This window comes from Scyliorhinus torazame, chromosome 12, assembly GCF_047496885.1.
Source record: "Scyliorhinus torazame isolate Kashiwa2021f chromosome 12, sScyTor2.1, whole genome shotgun sequence".
NCBI classification, from domain to species: Eukaryota; Metazoa; Chordata; class Chondrichthyes; order Carcharhiniformes; family Scyliorhinidae; genus Scyliorhinus; species Scyliorhinus torazame.
In genome coordinates, this window is record NC_092718.1 from 78,196,403 (window position 1) to 78,215,934 (window position 19,532).

Below are 19,532 nucleotides of genomic sequence, written 5' to 3' on the forward strand. Positions count from 1 at the left end.
CCGACTCTGCCATAAGTGCTGGGTATATCCAGCATTTTCTGTTTTTATTTAAGCAAGCCACGTGGTTCATGGACAACAAATGCAGGCCCAGACAAATACGCCCACATTGCATGAATGAACAAAAAGAAGTGTAGCGGTGTTCAGGACAACAGCAGGCATTGACTGAACGTGGCTTCAAGAGAAAACAACAGAACAAGAGCAAAAGGACAATAAGTAAGATCAAAAAGGAGGGAGGTAAATCTGGATTACAATGTGGATTGTGGTGCGAATATATCTTCCCTGGAGGGAGGGTCAGTGTGGATTACAATGTGGATTGTGGTGTGAATATATCTCATCAGGAGGAAGAGTGTGGATTACAATCTGGAGTGTGGGGCGAATATATCTTGAGGGTCAGTGTGGATTACAATGTGGATTGTAGTGTGAATATATCTAACATCTGTCTGCAGGGAGAGTCAGTGTGGATTGCAGTGTGAATATAATAGCGGGAGGGAGGGTCAGTGTGGATTACAACGCGGATTGTAGTATGAATGTATCTGGTATCTGTCTGGAGGGAGAGTCTGGATTAGAATGTGGATTGTAGTGAGTAGATATTAGTATATCTAATATCTGTCTTTATTTTCTTAAATTTAGAATATCCATTCTTTTTTCTAATTAAGGGGAAATTTAGTGTGGCCAATCCATCTAACCTGCAATTCTTTAGGTTGTGGGGGCGAGACCCACACAGATACCGGGAGAATGCAAACTCCATACAGACTGACCTGGGCCTCAGATCGAACCCAGGTCCTCAGCGTCGTAGACAGCAGTGCTAACCACCATGCTGCCCATCTAATATCTGTCTGGAGAGTCAGTGTGGATTACAATGTGGATTGCAGTGTGAGTATATCAAATATCTGGAGGGAGAGACTGTGGAGTGCAGTGTGAATAAATCTGATATCTGTCTGGAGGGAGAGTCAGTGTGGATTACAATGTGGATTGCATTGTGAATATATCTAATAACTGTCTGGAGGGAGAGTCAGTCAGGATTACAATGTGGATTGCAGTGTGAATATATCTAATATCTGGAGGGAGGGTCAGTGTGGATTACAATATGGATTGTACTGTGAATGTATCTAATATCTGTCTGGAGGGAGGGTCAGTGTGGATTACAATGTGGATTGTACTGTGAATGTATTTAATATCTGTCTGGAGGGAGGGTCAGTGTGGATTACAATGTGGATTGTACCGTGAATGTATTTAATATCTGTCTAGAGCGAGGGTCAGTGTGGATTACAATGTGGATTGTACTGTGAATGTATCTAATATCTGTCTGGAGGGAGGGTCAGTGTGGATTACTATGTGGATTGTACTGTGAATGTATTTAATATCTGTCTGGAGGGAGGGTCAGTGTGGATTACAATGTGGATTGTACTGTGAATGTATCTAATATCTGTCTGGAGGGAGAGTCGTGGTGAATTACAATGTGGATTGTACTGTGAATGTATCTAATATCTGTCTGGAGGGAGGGTCAGTGTGGATTACTATGTGGATTGTACTGTGAATGTATTTAATATCTGTCTGGAGGGAGGGTCAGTGTGGATTACAATGTGGATTGTACAGTGAATGTATCTAATCTCTGTCTGGAGGGAGAGTCGTGGTGAATTACAATGTGGATTGTACTGTGAATGTATCTAATATCTGTCTGGAGGGAGGGTCAGTGTGGATTACTATGTGGATTGTACTGTGAATGTATTTAATATCTGTCTGGAGGGAGGGTCAGTGTGGATTACAATGTGGATTGTACTGTGAATGTATCGAATATCTGTCTGGAGGGAGGGTCAGTGTGGATTACAATGTGGATTGTACTGTGAATGTATCGAATATCTGTCTGGAGGGAGGGTCAGTGTGGATTACAATGTGGATTGTACTGTGAATGTATCGAATATCTGTCTGGAGGGAGGGTCAGTGCGGATTACAATGTGGATTGTACTGTGAATGTATCGAATATCTGTCTGGAGGGAGGGTCAGTGTGGATTACAATGTGGATTGTACTGTGAATGTATCGAATATCTGTCTGGAGGGAGGGTCAGTGTGGATTACAATGTGGATTGTACTGTGAATGTATCGAATATCTGTCTGGAGGGAGAGTCGTGGTGAATTACAATGTGGATTGTACTGTGAATGTATCGAATATCTGTCTGGAGGGAGGGTCAGTGTGGATTACAATGTGGATTGTACTGTGAATGTATCTAATATCTGTCTGGAGGGAGAGTCGTGGTGAATTACAATGTGGATTGTACTGTGAATGTATCGAATATCTGTCTGGAGGGAGGGTCAGTGTGGATTACAATGTGGATTGTAATGTGAATGTATTTAATATCTGTCTGGAGGGAGGGTCAGTGTGGATTACAATGTGGATTGTACTGTGAATGTATCTAATATCTGTCTGGAGGGAGGGTCAGTGTGGATTACAATGTGGATTGTACTGTGAATGTATCTAATATCTGTCTGGAGGGAGGGTCAGTGTGGATTACAATGTGGATTGTACTGTGAATGTATCTAATATCTGTCTGGAGGGAGGGTCAGTGTGGATTACAATGTGGATTGTACTGTGAATGTATCTAATATCTGTCTGGAGGGAGGGTCAGTGTGGATTACAATGTGGATTGTACTGTGAATGTATCTAATATCTGTCTGGAGGGAGGGTCAGTGTGGATTACAATGTGGATTGTACTGTGAATGTATCGAATATCTGTCTGGAGGGAGGGTCAGTGTGGATTACAATGTGGATTGTACTGTGAATGTATCGAATATCTGTCTGGAGGGAGGGTCAGTGTGGATTACAATGTGGATTGTACTGTGAATGTATCGAATATCTGTCTGGAGGGAGGGTCAGTGTGGATTACAATGTGGATTGTACTGTGAATGTATTTAATATCTGTCTGGAGGGAGGGTCAGTGTGGATTACAATGTGGATTGTACTGTGAATTTATGCCTGGGAGTGGGCGGGAGAAGGGGCGGAGCCAGAAATCGGGTCGGGGAAGGGGGCGGGGAAAGAGGGCGGAGCCAGATCTTCGATTTAACCAGCCGGCCCGCGCGCGCGCGCGTGTTGAGTTGAGTTGCACCGATTGTGCGAGTTGCGTTACTGCAGGTCAGGTCCATCGCCCGACCCTCCCTCCCCCCCCCCCCCCCCCCCGGACACCCATCTTCGTCCTGTCCGTCCGTCCCCCCCGCGGACACCCATCTTCGTCTCGTTGCCCCCCACGGACCCCCCCCCGTAGACCCCCTTCTTCCCCTTTTCTCCCCCCCCCCCCCCGGACCCCGTCTTCCCCTCTCCTCCGACGCGGACCGCTCCCCCCCCTCCCTCTCCTCCCTCTCCTGACCCTCTGATTAATATTTTTCTCATTGATCCAGGGCTGACAGCAACATGTGTTTATCGAAGAATTCACCGTCCCCGGCAACAGCATCACCAGATGTGACAGGTACTTTGCTCTGTATCATTGGTCTAACAACTTTATAGTGGGGTTTTTAAATGGTGAAAGTAGTGAATGAGGAAATGGACAATGTGTGGTGGACGCAGAAAATCAATCAAATACAACTCTTGCACAAGTACTTGCAACCTGAGGACCATGGGCTGATGGTTCATAAATTGGTCTGCATATTCCGTGGTGCGACCACACTTGGAGCTCTGTGCACAGTTCTGGTCTCCATATTCGAGAAGTCTGATGTATGCACTACGGAAGGAGGGAAAAAGCTTTTGGATGGTGATCCCATGAACTGAGGTTCTGATGATCAGTAAAAAGTGAACTGGCTGGGTGTGTGCGAATCTTTTCTCTGGAAAAGAAAAGACTGAGGAGGTGACCTCATTGAAGACTTTAAAATTTGGAAAGGGTTTAAAAAAAAAAAGAAAATCTCTTATCGTCACAAGTAGGCTTCAAATGAAGTTACTGTGAAAAGCCCCTAGTCGCCACATTCCGGCGCCTGTTCAGGGAGGCTGTTACAGGAATCGAACCTGTAACTTGGGGTTGACATGGAGAAGATATTGTGTCAAGGGAGGGACCAGAACTAGGGGCCGTTGATGTGTGACAGTCACTAATGAATCTAATGGGGAATTCAGGAGAAACGGCCTGCCCAGAGAGTGGGGAGAAAGAGGGGTCCGCTCGCACGAGGGGAATAGTGTCCATGTGTTTAAGGGAGAGAGGAATAGAAGGATATGGTGAAGGGGGAGGGCGGGAAATGAACAGTGCGTGGGAGGAGGCTCGTGTGGGCAGGAACACCAGCAGATGGGCCGATTGGTCTTGTCTCTGAGCTGAGATTCTGCGTATACCTTCTGTAAACTGTTTGTCACTTAACTGAATTGGAATATTGTATTTTTCAGGCATTTATGCAGTTGTTCAGGATCAACTGAATGAGGATTACCAAACACAGTTAGCGTGGCAGCAGTTTTGCAGGTGAGCTGTGAAGAAAGAATGGGATTGTCAGTTCAGTGAGCAACGCATGGTGATGGGTGAGCAGTACTCAGCATGAGCTAGAATGATGGGACTGGGGAGTTTCGCATCAGCTCAGCTGAGAATCTAGACTGTTATAGATTGTGCGTTGTTGGCTGTGCCAGAATTTATTGCTCATCCCTAATTTCCTTTCGGAAAGTGGTGGTGAGCTGTTCTCTTTACTGCTGCAGTCTGTGTGGTGTAGGTACACCCACCGTGCTGTTGGGGAGGGAGTTCCAGCGAGAGTGAATGAAGGGCTGATATATTTCCAAGTCAGGGTGGTGAGTGACTCGGAGAGGAACCTCCAGGTGGTGACATTCCCAGGCATCTGCTGCTCTTGTCCTTCTAGATGGCCGAGATCGAGGGTTTTTAAGGTGCTGTCTGAGGAACTTTGTTGAGCTCCTGCAGTGTATCTTTTGATGGTACACGCGGCTGCCACTGTGTTGGTGGAGGGAGTGAATGTTTGTGGATGGGATATCGATCAAGCAGGGCTGCCTTCTCCTGGTTGGTATCAAGTTGCTTGTGTTGTTGGAGCTGCACTCATCCAGGCAAGTTCCTAACTTGTGCCTTGTAGAGGTGAACAAGCTTTGGAGAGTCAGGAGGTGAGTTACTCACCACAGGATTCATGGCCTCCGACCTGCAGCACTTCAGGGTCGCTCCCTCACAGTGATAGGGACCCGGGTTCAATTCTGGCCTTGGGTGTCCGCTTGTGTACAGTTTACACATTCTCCCTGTGTCTCTGTGGGTTTCCCCAGGTGCTCTGGTTTCCTCCCCACAGTCCAAACATGTGCAGGTTAGGGGTGGAGTTCCCGCGATAGGGCGGGGGAGTGGGCCTAGGTAGGGTGCTATTTCAGAGGGTCGCTGCAGAATCAGTGGGCCAAATGGCCGCATCCTGCACTGTCAGGATTCTGCTCTTGTAGCCACCGTATTTATATGGCTGGGTCCAGTTCAGTTTCTAGTCAATGGACGCCCCAAGATGTTGATTGTGGGGTATTCCATGATGGTAATGCGATTCAATGTCATGGGGCCATAGTTAGATCCTCTCTTGTAGGAGATGGTCATTGCCTGGCACTTGTGTGGGACAAATGTTACTCACTACTTTTTAGCCCAAGCCTGGATATTGTCCAGGTCTTGCATTTGCATTTGGACATGGACTGCTTCAGTGTCTGAGGAGACACGAATGGTGCTAAATATTATGCAATCCTCTGTGATAATCCCCACTTCTGACCTTGTGTTGGAAGGAAGGTCATTGAAGCAGCTGAAGGTGGTTGGGCCGAGGACACTACCCTGGGAAACTCCTGCAGTGAGGACCCGGAGCTGAGATCTTGGGGATCGGACATGGATCTGTTAAAGTAAAACACCTTCAGCCTTTTTAACATTTTTTTATTTTTTCCAATTAAGGGGCAATTTAGCATGACCAATCCACCTACCCTGCACATCTTTGGATGGGGGAGGGGGGGGGGGGGAAGAGAGAGACTGTACCCTAGGTAGGGTGCTCTTTCTGAATGGCATCCTTCTGCGCCACCTGCACATTAGGGATTCAATAATTCTATGGAGCACCCAGAGGTACCCCACACAGACATGGGAAGAATGTGCAAACTCCACATGGACAGTGAGCCAGGGCCAGGATCAAATCCGGGTCCTCAGCACTGTGAGGCAGCAGTGCTAACCACTGCGCCACCGTGTCGCTCTTCGGCCCCTTTCAGTGTTTTCCGGTCGACCCTCTCCTGATCTGCTATTTCTGTGCAGATCGTTGACAACTGAGAATGATGCCGGCCAAGCTCCGACGGTTGACACCTGGACAGAAGATGCAAATTCCAAGTTGGAGAGTGAATGTTTGGAGTCCGAGGTCCTGGAAAATACCCCTTCAGGTGCGTAGTTCTCCCTGATGTCCTGGGACCAATATTTATCCTTCAACCAACAACGCCAAAAAAAAACCATATTTATTAATAAAGATGATCTCATTGGTCTCTGTGGGATCTTGCTGTGCTCTAATCCAGTGCTTTATACCCTCTACTCCAATAACACAGTTCAGTAAAGATCTCTCATTCTCTGTTAAACTCTTTGGGACGTCCTGATGTGGAGAACGTGGCTGGAGACCCGCAAGCTTGAATTTTTTTTTTTTATTGCTGGCGGGAGGTTTTTGAAGCTGCAACAGTGATTTTTATATATTTTATTTTAGGCAGCCTCTCATCCTGGAGATCCGGTGCTCTCTCGCTAACACCAGTTTCATTCCATGTTGCAGGGCCACTTGTGCAGACCGCAATGAGAGGGCGCAATTGCAGGAGAGGGACTCCCAAAGGATCGAAATGGTAGAATCTAAACCATTTCTGTTGGATGTGGGGTGGTGGTGGTGGGGGGGGGATAGCTGTCGGGATGCTCAGAACAGTGGGGAGGGGGCTGCGGGGTGACAAGAACCTTCAACTTGCAGCCAGACCATCCGCGGGAGGATGTCACTAAATGTTTCCTCACAAAAGGGGGAGTCGCAGGGAGTGACAATCGGCAACTTTCTCTCACCCCACCCCACCCCCAAAATAAAAAGCTGTCAATGATGGGAGAATTCAATAGAAAATTGAACACTTGCTGGGATTGACCGAATGAACAGATTCGAGGGGTCTGAATAGGCCTCCTCCTGTTCCTGTGTAACAGGCCCGAAGGGTCTGAATGGGCCTCCTGTTCCTGTGCAGCAGGCTCGAAGGGTCTGAATGGGCCTCATGTTCCTGTGCAACAGGCTCAAAGGGTCTGAATGGGCCTCCTGTTCCTGTGTAACAGGCTCGAAGGGGTCTGAATGGGCCTCCTGTTCCTGTGTAACAGGCTCGAAGGGGTCTGAATGGGCCTCCTCCTGTTCCTGTGTAACAGGTCTGAATGGGCCTCCTGTCCCTGTGTAACAGGCCTGAAGGGTCTGAATGGGCCTCCTGTCCCTGTGTAACAGGCTCAAAGGGTCTGAATGGGCCTCCTGTTCCTGTGCAACAGGCCCGAAGGGTCTGAATGGGCCTCCTGTTCCTGTGTAACAGGCCCGAAAGGTCTGAATGGGCCTCATGTTCCTGTGCAACAGGCTCAAAGGGTCTGAATGGGCCTCCTGTTCCTGTGTAACAGGCTCGAAGGGGTCTGAATGGGCCTCCTGTTCCTGTGTAACAGGCTCGAAGGGGTCTGAATGGGCCTCCTCCTGTTCCTGTGTAACAGGTCTGAATGGGCCTCCTGTCCCTGTGTAACAGGCCTGAAGGGTCTGAATGGGCCTCCTGTCCCTGTGTAACAGGCTCAAAGGGTCTGAATGGGCCTCCTGTTCCTGTGCAACAGGCCCGAAGGGTCTGAATGGGCCTCCTGTTCCTGTGTAACAGGCCCGAAGGGTCTGAATGGGCCTCATGTTCCTGTGCAACAGGCTCAAAGGGTCTGAATGGGCCTCCTGTTCCTGTGTAACAGGCTCGAAGGGGTCTGAATGGGCCTCCTGTTCCTGTGTAACAGGTCTGAATGGGCCTCCTGTCCCTGTGTAACAGGCTCAAAGGGTCTGAATGGGCCTCCTGTTCCTGTGTAACAGGCCTGAAGGGTCTGAATGGGTGTCCTCTGGTTTTTTACCCCCTGAGGATATCTAGACTGGGCGGTGGGGTGTCTCCTCAGCTCTTTACCTGTGACCAAGTTTGGAATCCGGACTGCCTCTTCCTTCACTGCCCTCTCTTTAGCTTTGGTGTTGTTGTGCGCTTTGTACTTTGATCCTTCACTAAAATACATAATTTGTTGCTTTTCTGCATTTCAGGAAACTCGCTGTCTTCGTCATTGTCATCGTCTCCTACATTTCAGGAGTTTCTGGTAGGTACGCCATTGTTTGAAAGTGGTTGCCTATTATTTTCCCTCTGGTCCGTTACCCCCCTCAGTGGCCTCTCTATTCACTCTGAGCCTGGTTTCTATTGCGGTCCCGGACCAGATCCCAATAGTTACTTGGATACCGGACAGGAACCCGAATCACTTTTTTAATTTTGTAAGACAGTGAGGAAAGGATACTTTGTCCCAGGAGTGATTTCACAAAGAAATGGGGATCTGGTTTATTAAAACAAACTTTATTACCAACTTATTATTAAACTCCCTTGGAAGGCACGGTGGCACCTTGGGGTGCCAACCTTGGGGTGTCAACCTTGGGGCTGGTTTAGCACACTGGGCTAAATCGCTAGCATTGAAAGCAGGTCAGCAGCACGGTTTAATTCCCGTACCAGCCTCCCCGAACAGGCGCCGGAATGTGGCGACTAGGGGCTTTTCACAGTAACTTCATTTGAAGCCTACTTGTGACAATAAGCGATTTTCAATTTTTTTTCGCAGTGGTTAGCACTCTGCCTCACGGCGCCCAGGACCCAGGTTCGATCCTGGCCCCGGGTCACTGTCTGAGTGGAGTTTGCACTTTCTCACCGTGTCTGCGTGGGTCTCACCCCCATAACCCAAAGATATGCAGGTTAGGTGGATTCGCCACACTAAATTGCCCCTTAATTGGGGGGAAAAAAGAATTGGGTACTCTAAATTTAGTTTTAAACAGCATGGTGTCACGCGAGGGAGATACTAGCAAATTGGGTCCAGAAATGGGACCCCAATGTAGCAGGCAATTTAGGGGTTAAACAGGCTTGAGGGGAGTCTGAGGGATACGTCTACATCTGGCCGAGTTGCATTGTCCCAGTCAGACTTAAACTAGTTAGTGGGAATACACGGGTTGCCCCAGATCCTTTGTCCTTCAGGACACTCCTGTCTGACCAGCCATAAGTCCATTAGAGTCTGATGGCCTCTGTATGTCAATGGGAGGTTAGTTGCATATCAATGGCTCTGTTTTGTATAAATGGGAGTGGGCAATCGGCCAAGGTAAATCTGATGGTTTCAAGTCCAGCAGAGGATCTTCGTTTGAGGGGCTGGGTGGAGCTTGGAGAGAAAGAGAAGGAATGCTGTTTTGAACAGTTACAGAGAGAAGGCTTTGGAAATCGACTGAGAACATTCTGAAAGTTGCCACCTAGGCATGCTTTAGAAAAGAGGTTCAGAACGAATGTCCCCACCAGAAGAAAAATTGTTTCATAAATGCAGGTATTGCCTTTGTCTGCCTGTGAAAGTCACACAAGCTGTTTTAATTTGTTTACAAAATAACTAAGCCCTGTTACTTTTATTATCACTCCTGGGACAAATCAATCTTTCTGCACTGTCAAAGGTTATGATCCTGGTTCAGTCTCTTAGCCACTGTTGAGCTGACTAGGTGTCCATAACACATGGAAATATATTACCAGTTAAGCGCATTGGAGTTTGAGCCTGGAGTCCCCCATACCCCCAGGTGGGCTAAGGACTGTAGGTTTCCAACCCCTGTCGAACACTGGGGACCTAGTGGGGTTTTCCTGACAATTACATAGTCACTCAGCCATCCCAGATTGTTGATTGGATTGAAATTGCTGGGGGTGAGATGAAGGGGCCTCCTGTGCAGCAGCAGAAATGCCGGTATGGAGAAGATGGGCCGAATGGTCTGTTTGTGATCTTGTGTTTCCTGTATTAGTAGCGCAGTGTGCTAAGTCCCATGGCACTTTACTCCTACAGATATCTTTACAAGCACAGTTAGGAAAGGTGCCTTGCTTGATATCTGATTTAACCCCCTTCCCAGTCTGAAAGCTTTTCCTACAACTTCTGTCTTCCAGGGGAGTATTGCAAACTTATCCAGGTCAAGTATCTGAAGTGCTTCTGTGTCCCACAGAGAGGGTACAATGTCTTAATTCACAGTCCAGCCGGTGGAGATTCTGAGATTGAATGCAGTAGGAGTGATGCGAACGACGTGAGCTGCAGGAATGCAACGATCATTGAGGTCCAACCCTATTTCATCATGCTGGAGCGCAGCGGGGATAGTCCTCACAAAGATTATGTCTGTGAGAAGCGGTTTGTGACTACAGGTATATGCAGGGGCCTGTCTCAGAGCAATGGCTTTGGGGCATGGGGAGCGGAAGAGCATTTGGACAAAAAGGCACCTCCGAATGTTCAAACATACTTTTGGAGAAATTGTTACCCGACAATGGGAGAAAGAAGCAGACCACTGGGATAGAGATTTACTTTGTATCTAACTCTGTGCTGTATTTGTCCTGGGAGTGTTTGATGGGGACAGTGTAGAGGGAGCTTTACTCTGTATCTAACTCTGTCCTATCCGGTCCAGGGAGTGTATTATGGGGACAGTCTAGAAAGAGCTTTACTCTGCATCTAACCCCATGCTGTACCTGTCCTGGGAGTGTTTGATGGGCACCGTGTAGAGGGAGCTTTACTCTGTATCTAACCCCGTGCTGTACCTGTCCTGGGAGCGTTTGATGGGGACAGTGCAGAGGGAGCTTTACTCTGTATCTAACCCCATGCTGTACCTGTCCTGGGAGTGTTTGATGGGGACAGTGTAGTGGGAGCTTTACTCTGTATCTAACCCTGTGCTGTCCCTGTCCTGGGAGTGTTTGATGGGGACAGTGTAGAGGGAGCTTTACTCTGTATATAACTCCGTGCTGTACCTGTTGAGAGTGTTTGATGGGGACAGAGCAGAGGGAGCTTTGTTCTGAGACTATTGCTGTGCTAATTAATATTTGCCTTTCCCTATCAGTCCACCTTGTATATCTTTAAACAAATATCCCGTTTTGATTTTGTGTTTCACAGATAATGCACCTCTCACTTTCGATGGAGAGGTTAATAAGACACCTGTTTCTCCGGAGACCATCCCGAATAATGGAACAGAGCCCACCCCGAATTTGACCTTGTTTCTTTGCTGTGGTCAGTGAAATGCTCACAGTTTACATTCTGTATTGAACGGTGCAGTGTGTCTCCGTCCTATCACCTTGTTACCTGAGTCGCATGTTAGCCATTAAATGGAGGAAAATCAATTCTGTTTCCCCTTCAACTCCGTCCTGCATCTCAGGATCGAGATATCATCCTGGGTGGAGGCCCAGCTCAGATTGACCAGAATGTTCCTGGTGCTGAAAGAGTTCTATTCCGAGGACCGGTCGCACAGATGAGGTTTGTGGTCCCCAGGTCTAGAAGATGAAGGGGGTGATCCAATTGAGGGGTTTAAGAATGATTTAAAGGATTGGACAGGGTCAACAGACGGAAACTGTTTTCTCTGGGGCGAGGGTGGGTGTGTGGTCCTCAACAGAACCTTAAAATTGGAGCCAGCTCATTCGGGGATGTCAGGAATCTCTCCCTCACAGGGGGGATCTTGAAAACTGGAATGTTCTCTCTGAAAAACAGCTGTAGAGGCTGGGAGGGGTGAATTGGAAATTTTCAAAACTGAAATTGATAGATTATTTTTCGGTAAGGGGGTTAAGGATCCAGGGCGGGGAGATGGGGTGAAGCTACAGATCAGACTTGGATCTAATTGCTGAAATGGATTTGAGGTGCTGATTGGGCCTCCTCCTGTTCCCGTGTATTAAGCTCGAGGGGACTGAATGCTCTGTGTTCCCAATGTTATTGGGAGATATTTGTGATGGGAGCGGCACGGTGGCACAGCGGTTAGCACTGTAGCTTCACAGCACCAGGGTCCCAGGTTTCATTCCCGGCTTGGGTTACTGTCTGTGCGAAGTCTGCACGTTCTCCCTATGTCTGTGTGGGTTTCCTGCGGGTGCTCCGGTTTCCTCCCACAAGTCCCAAAAGACGTGCTTGTTAGGTGAATTGGACATCTCCCTCTGTGTACCCGAACAGGTGCTGGAATGTGGCGACTATGGTCTATTCAGTAACTTCATTGCAGTGCAAGTCTATTTGTGACACTAATAAAGATTATTTTAATTATTGTTTTCTCTATTTTCAGTTTTGGTGCTTTTGGTACTGTAGTAAGTTTTGGATTTTGCCTTTACCGTGGTGCTGTTATCTGGTAAGCTCATCTACACAAATTCCATTTTGTTCCAGTGTAAATTCTGCAGAAACTTTAAAATACTGTCTCAGCAAGATCACAATTTTTAAAATCTCATCTAGAAATCCTCCACTGTCACCTTGTTCCCTCTCCCAGTTCCTGTAACATCCCTGAACCCCAACAAGCCTCCCTATCTCTGTTACCTACTCCAGCCCCTACAACCCCCCATTTTTCTGACTTCCGGTGGCGGCCATGGAATGAGTGGTAGCATATTTAGCAGCTCCCGCTGATTGTGGTCTTTTTGTGGCCTTTACACCGGTTTGTCGCAAGAACTTTGTAGGAAAAAGTTGCAGAAGAGAGTGACCCCTAGTTTATGGAGCAGTGGTCCAGAAGTGCCTGGGAAAAAAACGAACCAGTTGCTTGAGGCGAGTGGGGTGTGCTCCCCCCAACATTATCGCATGCATCGATTTCCCTTATTTTGAAGTTGGATAAGGATCCAGAGAGTTGTTGGTCTTATAGGCCAATCTCCCTGCTAAATGTGGATGCAAAGATCTTGGCCACACATTTAGAGGATTTTGTTCCGGGGGTAATGGAAGGACCAGGCGGAATTTGTTAAGGGACGACACCAGACATCCAACATAAGGCGGCTCTTCAATGTAATAATGATGCCTGCGGAGGGCACTAGGTCTAGGTGGTGGTGTCTATTGATGCAGAAAATACCTTTGATTGGGTGAAGTGGAAGTATTTATGGGGTGTCCTGGGAAGGTTTTGGCAGGGATTTGTGGATTGGGTCCTGTTGCTATAACAGGCACCGGTGGTGAATGTAAAGACAAACCGTGTTCAATCAGAATATTTTAGTCTGTGTGTCGGGGGACGAGACCGGGATGTCCACTCTCCCCACTACTGTTTGCCCTGGCCATAGAGCCTTTGGCAATGGCGCTGAGAGCATCAAACATTTGGCGGGGGTTAGTGAGAGGGGGTTGGAACATAGGGTCTCGCACTTTGCGGACGATCTGCTCCTTTACATAACGGATCCGTTGGGGGGGATTGCAGGAATTATGGGGATATTGGAGGAATTTGGTCGGTTCTCAGGTTACAAATTGAATATGGTCAAGAGTGAAGTTTTTGCGATGCAGGAGAGGAGACTGAGGGAGATGCCGTTCAAAGTGGCGGGAGGGAGTTTTGGGTACCTGGGGATTCGAGTGCCAAGGGCTAGGATCAGCTTCATAAAATAAATTTGGGCAGGTTGACTGAGCAAATGAAAGGGGACTTCCGTAGGAACGATGTGCTCCCGCTGTCATTGGCAGGGAGGCTACAGACTGAAAATGACAGACCTCCCGAGATTGCTGTTCATGTTTCAGTGTCTTCCAATCTTCATCTCCAAGGCATTTGGACAGGTATGGGGGAAGTCCTGCGGACCATGTGCAGATGTTCTGGGCGTGGCTGAGGGGCTTTTGGCAGGAATTTTTAGATGTCATGTCAGAGGTCCTGGAAGGAAGGGTGACTCGAAGTCCAGAGGTGGCAACATTTGGAGTGTCTCAAGATCCGCGAGCCCAGGGGTGGGAGAGGCTGACGTTTTGGCCTTTGCCTTCCTGGTGGCCGGAGATGGATTTTGCTGGGATGGAGGGACTCTGAGCCTCCAAACCGGAGGTTTGAGTCCGTGACATGGCAGGGTTTCTTAGACGAGAAAATTAAGTTTGCCGACAGGGGTTCGCTTGGAAGTGGCAGTAGTTCATCAACTTTTCCAAGGAGAATTGGCCGTAAGCAGGAGGAAAGGGGGGGGGGGGGGGTGGAGATGAAGAGGGAGGCATGGAAGTGACTAATAAGGGCAGTCTAATGTTTGAGTAGTTGGGGTTTAGGCCTGGGGGGGAGTTGGGTATGTTATTGTGGGGTTTTTGCATGTATTTGATCTCTTGTTCAAAATGTTAAAATTATAAATGCCTCAATAAAAATATTGTCTAAAAAAAAAACTATCCATCTCTGTAACCACCTCTAGTCCCTACAAGGTTATTATTACAACCCTTCCTGCCTCTGTGAGCTCCGCCAGCTCCTACAACTCATCTCGTAACCTCCTCCTCCAGCCCCGACAACTCTCCCTGTCTCTGTAACCACCTTCTTGATACATGAGCAACTACGCTTTTGTTTCACTCCACTGTTGGTGCGAAGTCCTGATTTACCGTTCTAACCTGATATCTGGATCTATTGATCTCTCTTGAAGCTCTGGTTCTCTTCCCCCTGCTTTCTGCCGACTTGTGCCCACCCTCCCCTGCTCGTGCCATCTGTTCCTCCGACTGCTTCCCACCGGCTCGCGCAACCCCATCCTCCTCTGGTCGTGCCGCCCCTCCCTCGCATGCTTATCTTGGTTGTTCGATAATTGGCACGCTGCAGCGAGAATCTGAAGTTATGGAGTATTGATGCTGAGTAATGTCTTTGTATTGGGCACAGGTATCGCAAGAAGAAAACCGACGTGTTTTTAAGGGGTAAGTGCACTTTTTACTCTTTCAGTTGTTTTATGTTACACCCAAAACCCACTCTGTTTATTCTGATCGAAACACAGACAGTACAAGTACAACGGGATTCGCAAATGGTAATCAGATAATCTGTGATATTTCGTAATGGATAAATACTCCGGGATCATTTTGCAAATCTTACAAATGGTGACGAGGGAATATTTGAAATCCCTGCAAGGGTGGCCCTCTGACAGTGCGACGTTCCCTCGGCACTGACCCTCGAGCATCTCAGAAATGACTTGAGTGTACGCCGTGGATGGATGGGACATGAGAGCCTGCTATCTGTGTGTGTGTGTGTGTGTGTGTGTGGTGCTGTGCTGCTCTGTAATTCATCATGTTTTCTTTCAGATACTCCACTGGATCGGCCGAGCTGTGACCAACAGGATTTGACAGCAAGCATTCTCCATCACTCACCCTGAACTCAAACTGACTGTGAATAAATGCTTTTTCATGGCTGGCTGCTGCTTATGTTTTTCATTGTGATGATAACCCATTTTGGTTTGAAGTGTTTTGTTCGACACAGGCAGGATTAGAATGTTTTGTGGTGCATTTATCTATGCAGGCAAGGGCATCTATGGACGTTGGGCGAATGTCACTGGATTACTTATTCAGAGAACCATGTTAATGCTCTGAGTAACCAAGTTCACATCCAACACAGTGGCAGCCGTGTGTTCCATCTACAAGGTGCACTGCGAGAACTTGCCAAGGTTCCTTAGGCAGCCCCTTCACAACTCCGACCGCTACCATCGAGAAGGACGAGCTGCATTCACCTGGGAACCCCACCATCTGGGGGTTCCCCTCTCAAGTCACTCACTATCCTTACTTGGAAATATATCAGCTGTTCCTTCACTGTCACTGGGTCAAAATCCTGGAACTCCCTCCCTAATAGCTCAGTGGATGTACCTAACCCTCTCGAGACTGCAGCGGTTCAAGAAGGCAGCTCATCACCACCACCTCACTGAGCAATTAGGGGCTGGGCAATAAATGCTGGGCCAGCGATGCTCATCGTGCAAATTTTTTTAATAAGTTATTCCATCCACCACTTTTAATCATTATTCCATCCACCACTTTTAATCATTCCCTCCCACCACCAGCAACACACAGTGGCAGCAGTGTATGCTTTACCTCATTGACATACTTGTGTAATTAGTTATCAAATTGTACTGTATATTAACTGGTATGAAAGGCATTATTTTTAATATATTATTGGAATGCTGCTAATCTGGATTGAAGTTGACTTGCTTTCTGGTGTTAAAATGCTGTACTGTTGCAGTATGGTTATGCATTTGGGCTGCATTGAGTTTACCTTTGCGAGTAATGTGAGCCAAAACCAGGCTGCTGAGTGGCTAGAAGAATGGCCTGGAGTCTAGAATTGTCAGTTTAGGGTACCAGGTAGGATTGGGTTGTGGTAGGGAAGCCTGGGGAACTCGTCCCATTGCTTAAGAATTGCAAATATTTGGTGAGAAGACAATTAGTTATGTTGACAAAGGTGCAGAACTTGGGCTGAGTGTTGCAAAAAGTTGCTGGCGGAGAGGATATAAAGGCAAATGCTCTGGGGGTGATTGACAGCTGATACCAAGGAGACACCCCTCAGCCAGGATTGTGTTCCGGAAGCACTTGCAGATACCAGGCCGTCACAAATTCTTTATTAATCACACTTTCGCTCATTCATCCACGGAGGCCGCCACTCAAACAACAGTGAATGGTTGTTGAACCCTAAAGAATATTGACAGTCAGAGAGAGGTGTACTGAAAGGGGCAACACAGGTGGAGAAGGTAGTCAAGAAGACGTAGGGCATGCTTGCCTTCATTGACCAGAGCATTTGAGTTTGCCTTCATTGGCCAGGGCGTCGAGTATAAAAATTGGCAAGTCATGGTGCAGCTGTATAGAACCTTTGTTAGGCCACACTTGGAGTATAGTGTTCCACTCTGGTTGTCACACTACCAGAAGGATGTGGAGGCTTTAGAGAGGGTGCAGAAGAGATTTACCAGGATGTTGCCTAGTATAGAGGGCATTAGCTATGAGGAGAGATTGAATAAACTCTGTTTGTTCTCACTGGAACGACGGAGGTTGAGGGGTGACCTGATAGAGGTCTACAAAATTGAGGGGCATAGACAGGGTGGATAGTTTTGAGACTTTTTCCCAGGGTAGAGGGGTCAATTACTAGGGGGCATAGGTTTAAGGGGCAAGGTTTAGAGGAGATGTACGAGGCATGTTTTTTTACACAGAGGGTAGTGGGTGCCTGGAACCCGCTGCCGGTGGAGGAAGCAGGGACGATAGTGATGTTTAAGGGCATCTTAAGGAATACATGAATAGATGACCCCGGAAGTGTAGAAGATTTTAGTTTAGATGAGCAGCATGGTCGGCATAGGCTTGGAGGGCCGAAGGGAAGGGCCTGTTCCTGTGCTGCACTTTTCTTGTTCTTTGAATGAAAGTATCATGCTTTGAATTCAATCTCAGGAAACTGAAAACTAAAATTAGAATTTTCAAAGAAAACAAATTAAGTGGATTAAAACAGTAGCCTTCATTCGTCTTTCTACAAAACTGTAATTAAAACTCAAAGAAAAGGTAAATTCTTGCAAATATATGTAAGTTTAAACACTTCTGCAGCCACAGGGGCTTTTCCATTGTCCCAGAATCACCACTCTTGCTCAAACAATTGCTTTACAGCTTGTCCTGCTCCTCAACCTAATTCAAAATACAACTTCATACATACAGTAAACAAGCAACTTTGAAATGTTTTCAGTACCACATAGTTCACTCGGTGACTGGGGTGTTCCTCACTTGGTTGTATGTCATTCCTCACATTACACCAGCAAAAAACACACCACTACAGACCAATATTTCAAGTTATGCTTCTGGGTTTAACAGCAACATGGTTCAGACCACCACCATCACCTCAAGTGGCAATTAGGGATGGGCAATGGTACAGCCAGTACTGCTCAGGGCCGGAGAGTGAACAATAAATCTCTATCCGCTCTGACTCCCAGCTCCCGTTCATTTTATACGTCTGTTTTGACTCCCAGCTTCTGTTGTTTTTAAATCTCCTATCTGACTCTCCGCTCCCGCTCTTTTAAAATAATAATCTTTATTGTCACAAGTAGGCTTACATTTAACACTGCAATGGAGTTACTGTGACAAGCTCCGAGTCGCCACATTGTGGTGCCTGTTCGGGTTCACTGAGGGAGAATTCAGAATGTGTAAATTACCTAAAATAGCATGTCTTTTGGGACTTGTGGGAGGAAACCAGAGCACCCAGAGGAAACACGCAGACATAGGGAGAATGTGTAGACTCCATACAGACAGTGACCCAAGCCAGGAATTGAACCTGGGACCCTGGAGTTGTGAAGCAACAGTGCTAACCATTGTGGTACCGTACTGCCCCACTGATTTTTAAATCTCCGCTCTGACTCCCAGCTCTTTCTAAATCTCTGCCCTGACTTGCGGGGCGCTAACTCTGGATCAGGGCCACACAGCACAGAGAAGGCCATTCGGCTCATCGAGTGCGCCGGTCAAGAACACAACTTTTAATCCTACTTTCCAACACCTAGCCCATAGCCTTGTACACCCTGGAATCGAAAGTGCACATCTAAATACTTAGGGTCTCTGCCTCCACCACCCTTTCAGGCAGTGAGTTCCACACACACATCATCCTCTGGGTAAAAAGGTTTTTCCTCACATTTCCTCTAAACATCCTGCTCCTTACCTTAAATCTATGTCCCCAAGTCATTGATCTCTCCACCAAGGGGAAAAGTCTGTTCCTGTGTACTCTTATCTATGCCCCTCATAATTTTATACACATCAATCATGTCCCCGTCCCCCCAAAAACTCTGTCCCCTCTGTTCAAAGGAAAACAATCCAGCCTATCCAATCTCTCTTCATAACTGTCACTATCCACAACATTCCGGTAAATCTCTGTGCCCGTTCCCGTGCTATCACATCCCTCCGATAATGTGGGTCTCAGAATTGCACGCAATACTCTGGCTGTGGCCTAACCAACATTATATACAGTTACAGCATAATCTCCCTTCTCTTAAACTCTACATCTCGGCTAATAAAGACAAGTGTACCATAAGCCTTTTTAACCACTGTACCACCTGCTCTGCTACCTTAAGGGACCAGTATAAATGCACACCAAGGTCCCTCGATCCTCAGTACTTCCCAGGTCCTCCCATTTATCATGTATTTCCTTGCTACGTTTGTCCTGCCCCGCTGCATCGCCTCACACCTATCTGGATTGAATTGCATTTGCCACTGATCAGTCCATCTGACCAGCCCTTCTATATCCTTCTGTAATCTAAGGCTATCCTCACTATTTACCACCCCACAAACTTACTGATCAACCCTCCTACATTCATATCTAAATCATTTATATAATCCCTGGACACCAACTCTGGATCCCGGGCCATTAATTCTGGAATCCGTAACATGAACTCTGGATTCCAGGGCGCTATCTCTGGATTCTCGCTCTGTGACATGTTCCCAGTCAAAAGGAACTACAACTCCCACTCCCATAAGGAGCGCGTTTCTGCGCCGTCGCGAAGTGACGTTGGAGAGGGCGGGGTTGGTATCGTTTGACAAATGGACTACATATCCCGGCGTGCAGCGCAGCCGGCTTCCAGTCTGAAACGGAAATGCCCATGAGGGGGCATGTTTTCAGTTAAAATTAAAAGAGCACTTGGTGGAACGAACAAAGAAGCTACTCTGGTGTGGAAGAGAAGCCGAAATCAGGCTTTTATT

At 47.4% G+C, this 19,532-nt stretch overlaps 1 protein-coding gene across 1 annotated transcript; it reads left to right on the plus strand.

Moving 5' to 3' along the window:
- The first annotated feature begins 3,065 nt into the window (after nucleotides 1-3,065).
- Nucleotides 3,066-15,249, plus strand: LOC140386501 (uncharacterized). Its single transcript, XM_072468892.1, has 11 exons — nucleotides 3,066-3,089; nucleotides 3,391-3,458; nucleotides 4,355-4,427; nucleotides 6,213-6,334; nucleotides 6,709-6,775; nucleotides 8,215-8,267; nucleotides 10,112-10,360; nucleotides 11,097-11,210; nucleotides 12,241-12,303; nucleotides 14,728-14,762; nucleotides 15,141-15,249. Exons 2-9 carry the CDS (start codon nucleotides 3,404-3,406, stop codon nucleotides 12,261-12,263), a joined length of 756 nt encoding a protein of 251 aa, XP_072324993.1. The 5' UTR covers nucleotides 3,066-3,089; nucleotides 3,391-3,403; the 3' UTR covers nucleotides 12,264-12,303; nucleotides 14,728-14,762; nucleotides 15,141-15,249.
- The last annotated feature ends 4,283 nt before the right edge of the window (nucleotides 15,250-19,532 follow it).

Bases quoted from the DNA above. Each gene is read 5' to 3' on its own strand.
- LOC140386501 (XM_072468892.1), top strand. From the start codon at position 3,404: ATGTGTTTATCGAAGAATTCACCGTCCCCGGCAACAGCATCACCAGAT. The intron at 10,361-11,096 runs GTATATGCAGGG...TGTGTTTCACAG, and splicing joins GAAGCGGTTTGTGACTACAG to ATAATGCACCTCTCACTTTC. The intron at 11,211-12,240 runs GTCAGTGAAATG...CTCTATTTTCAG, and splicing joins GACCTTGTTTCTTTGCTGTG to TTTTGGTGCTTTTGGTACTG.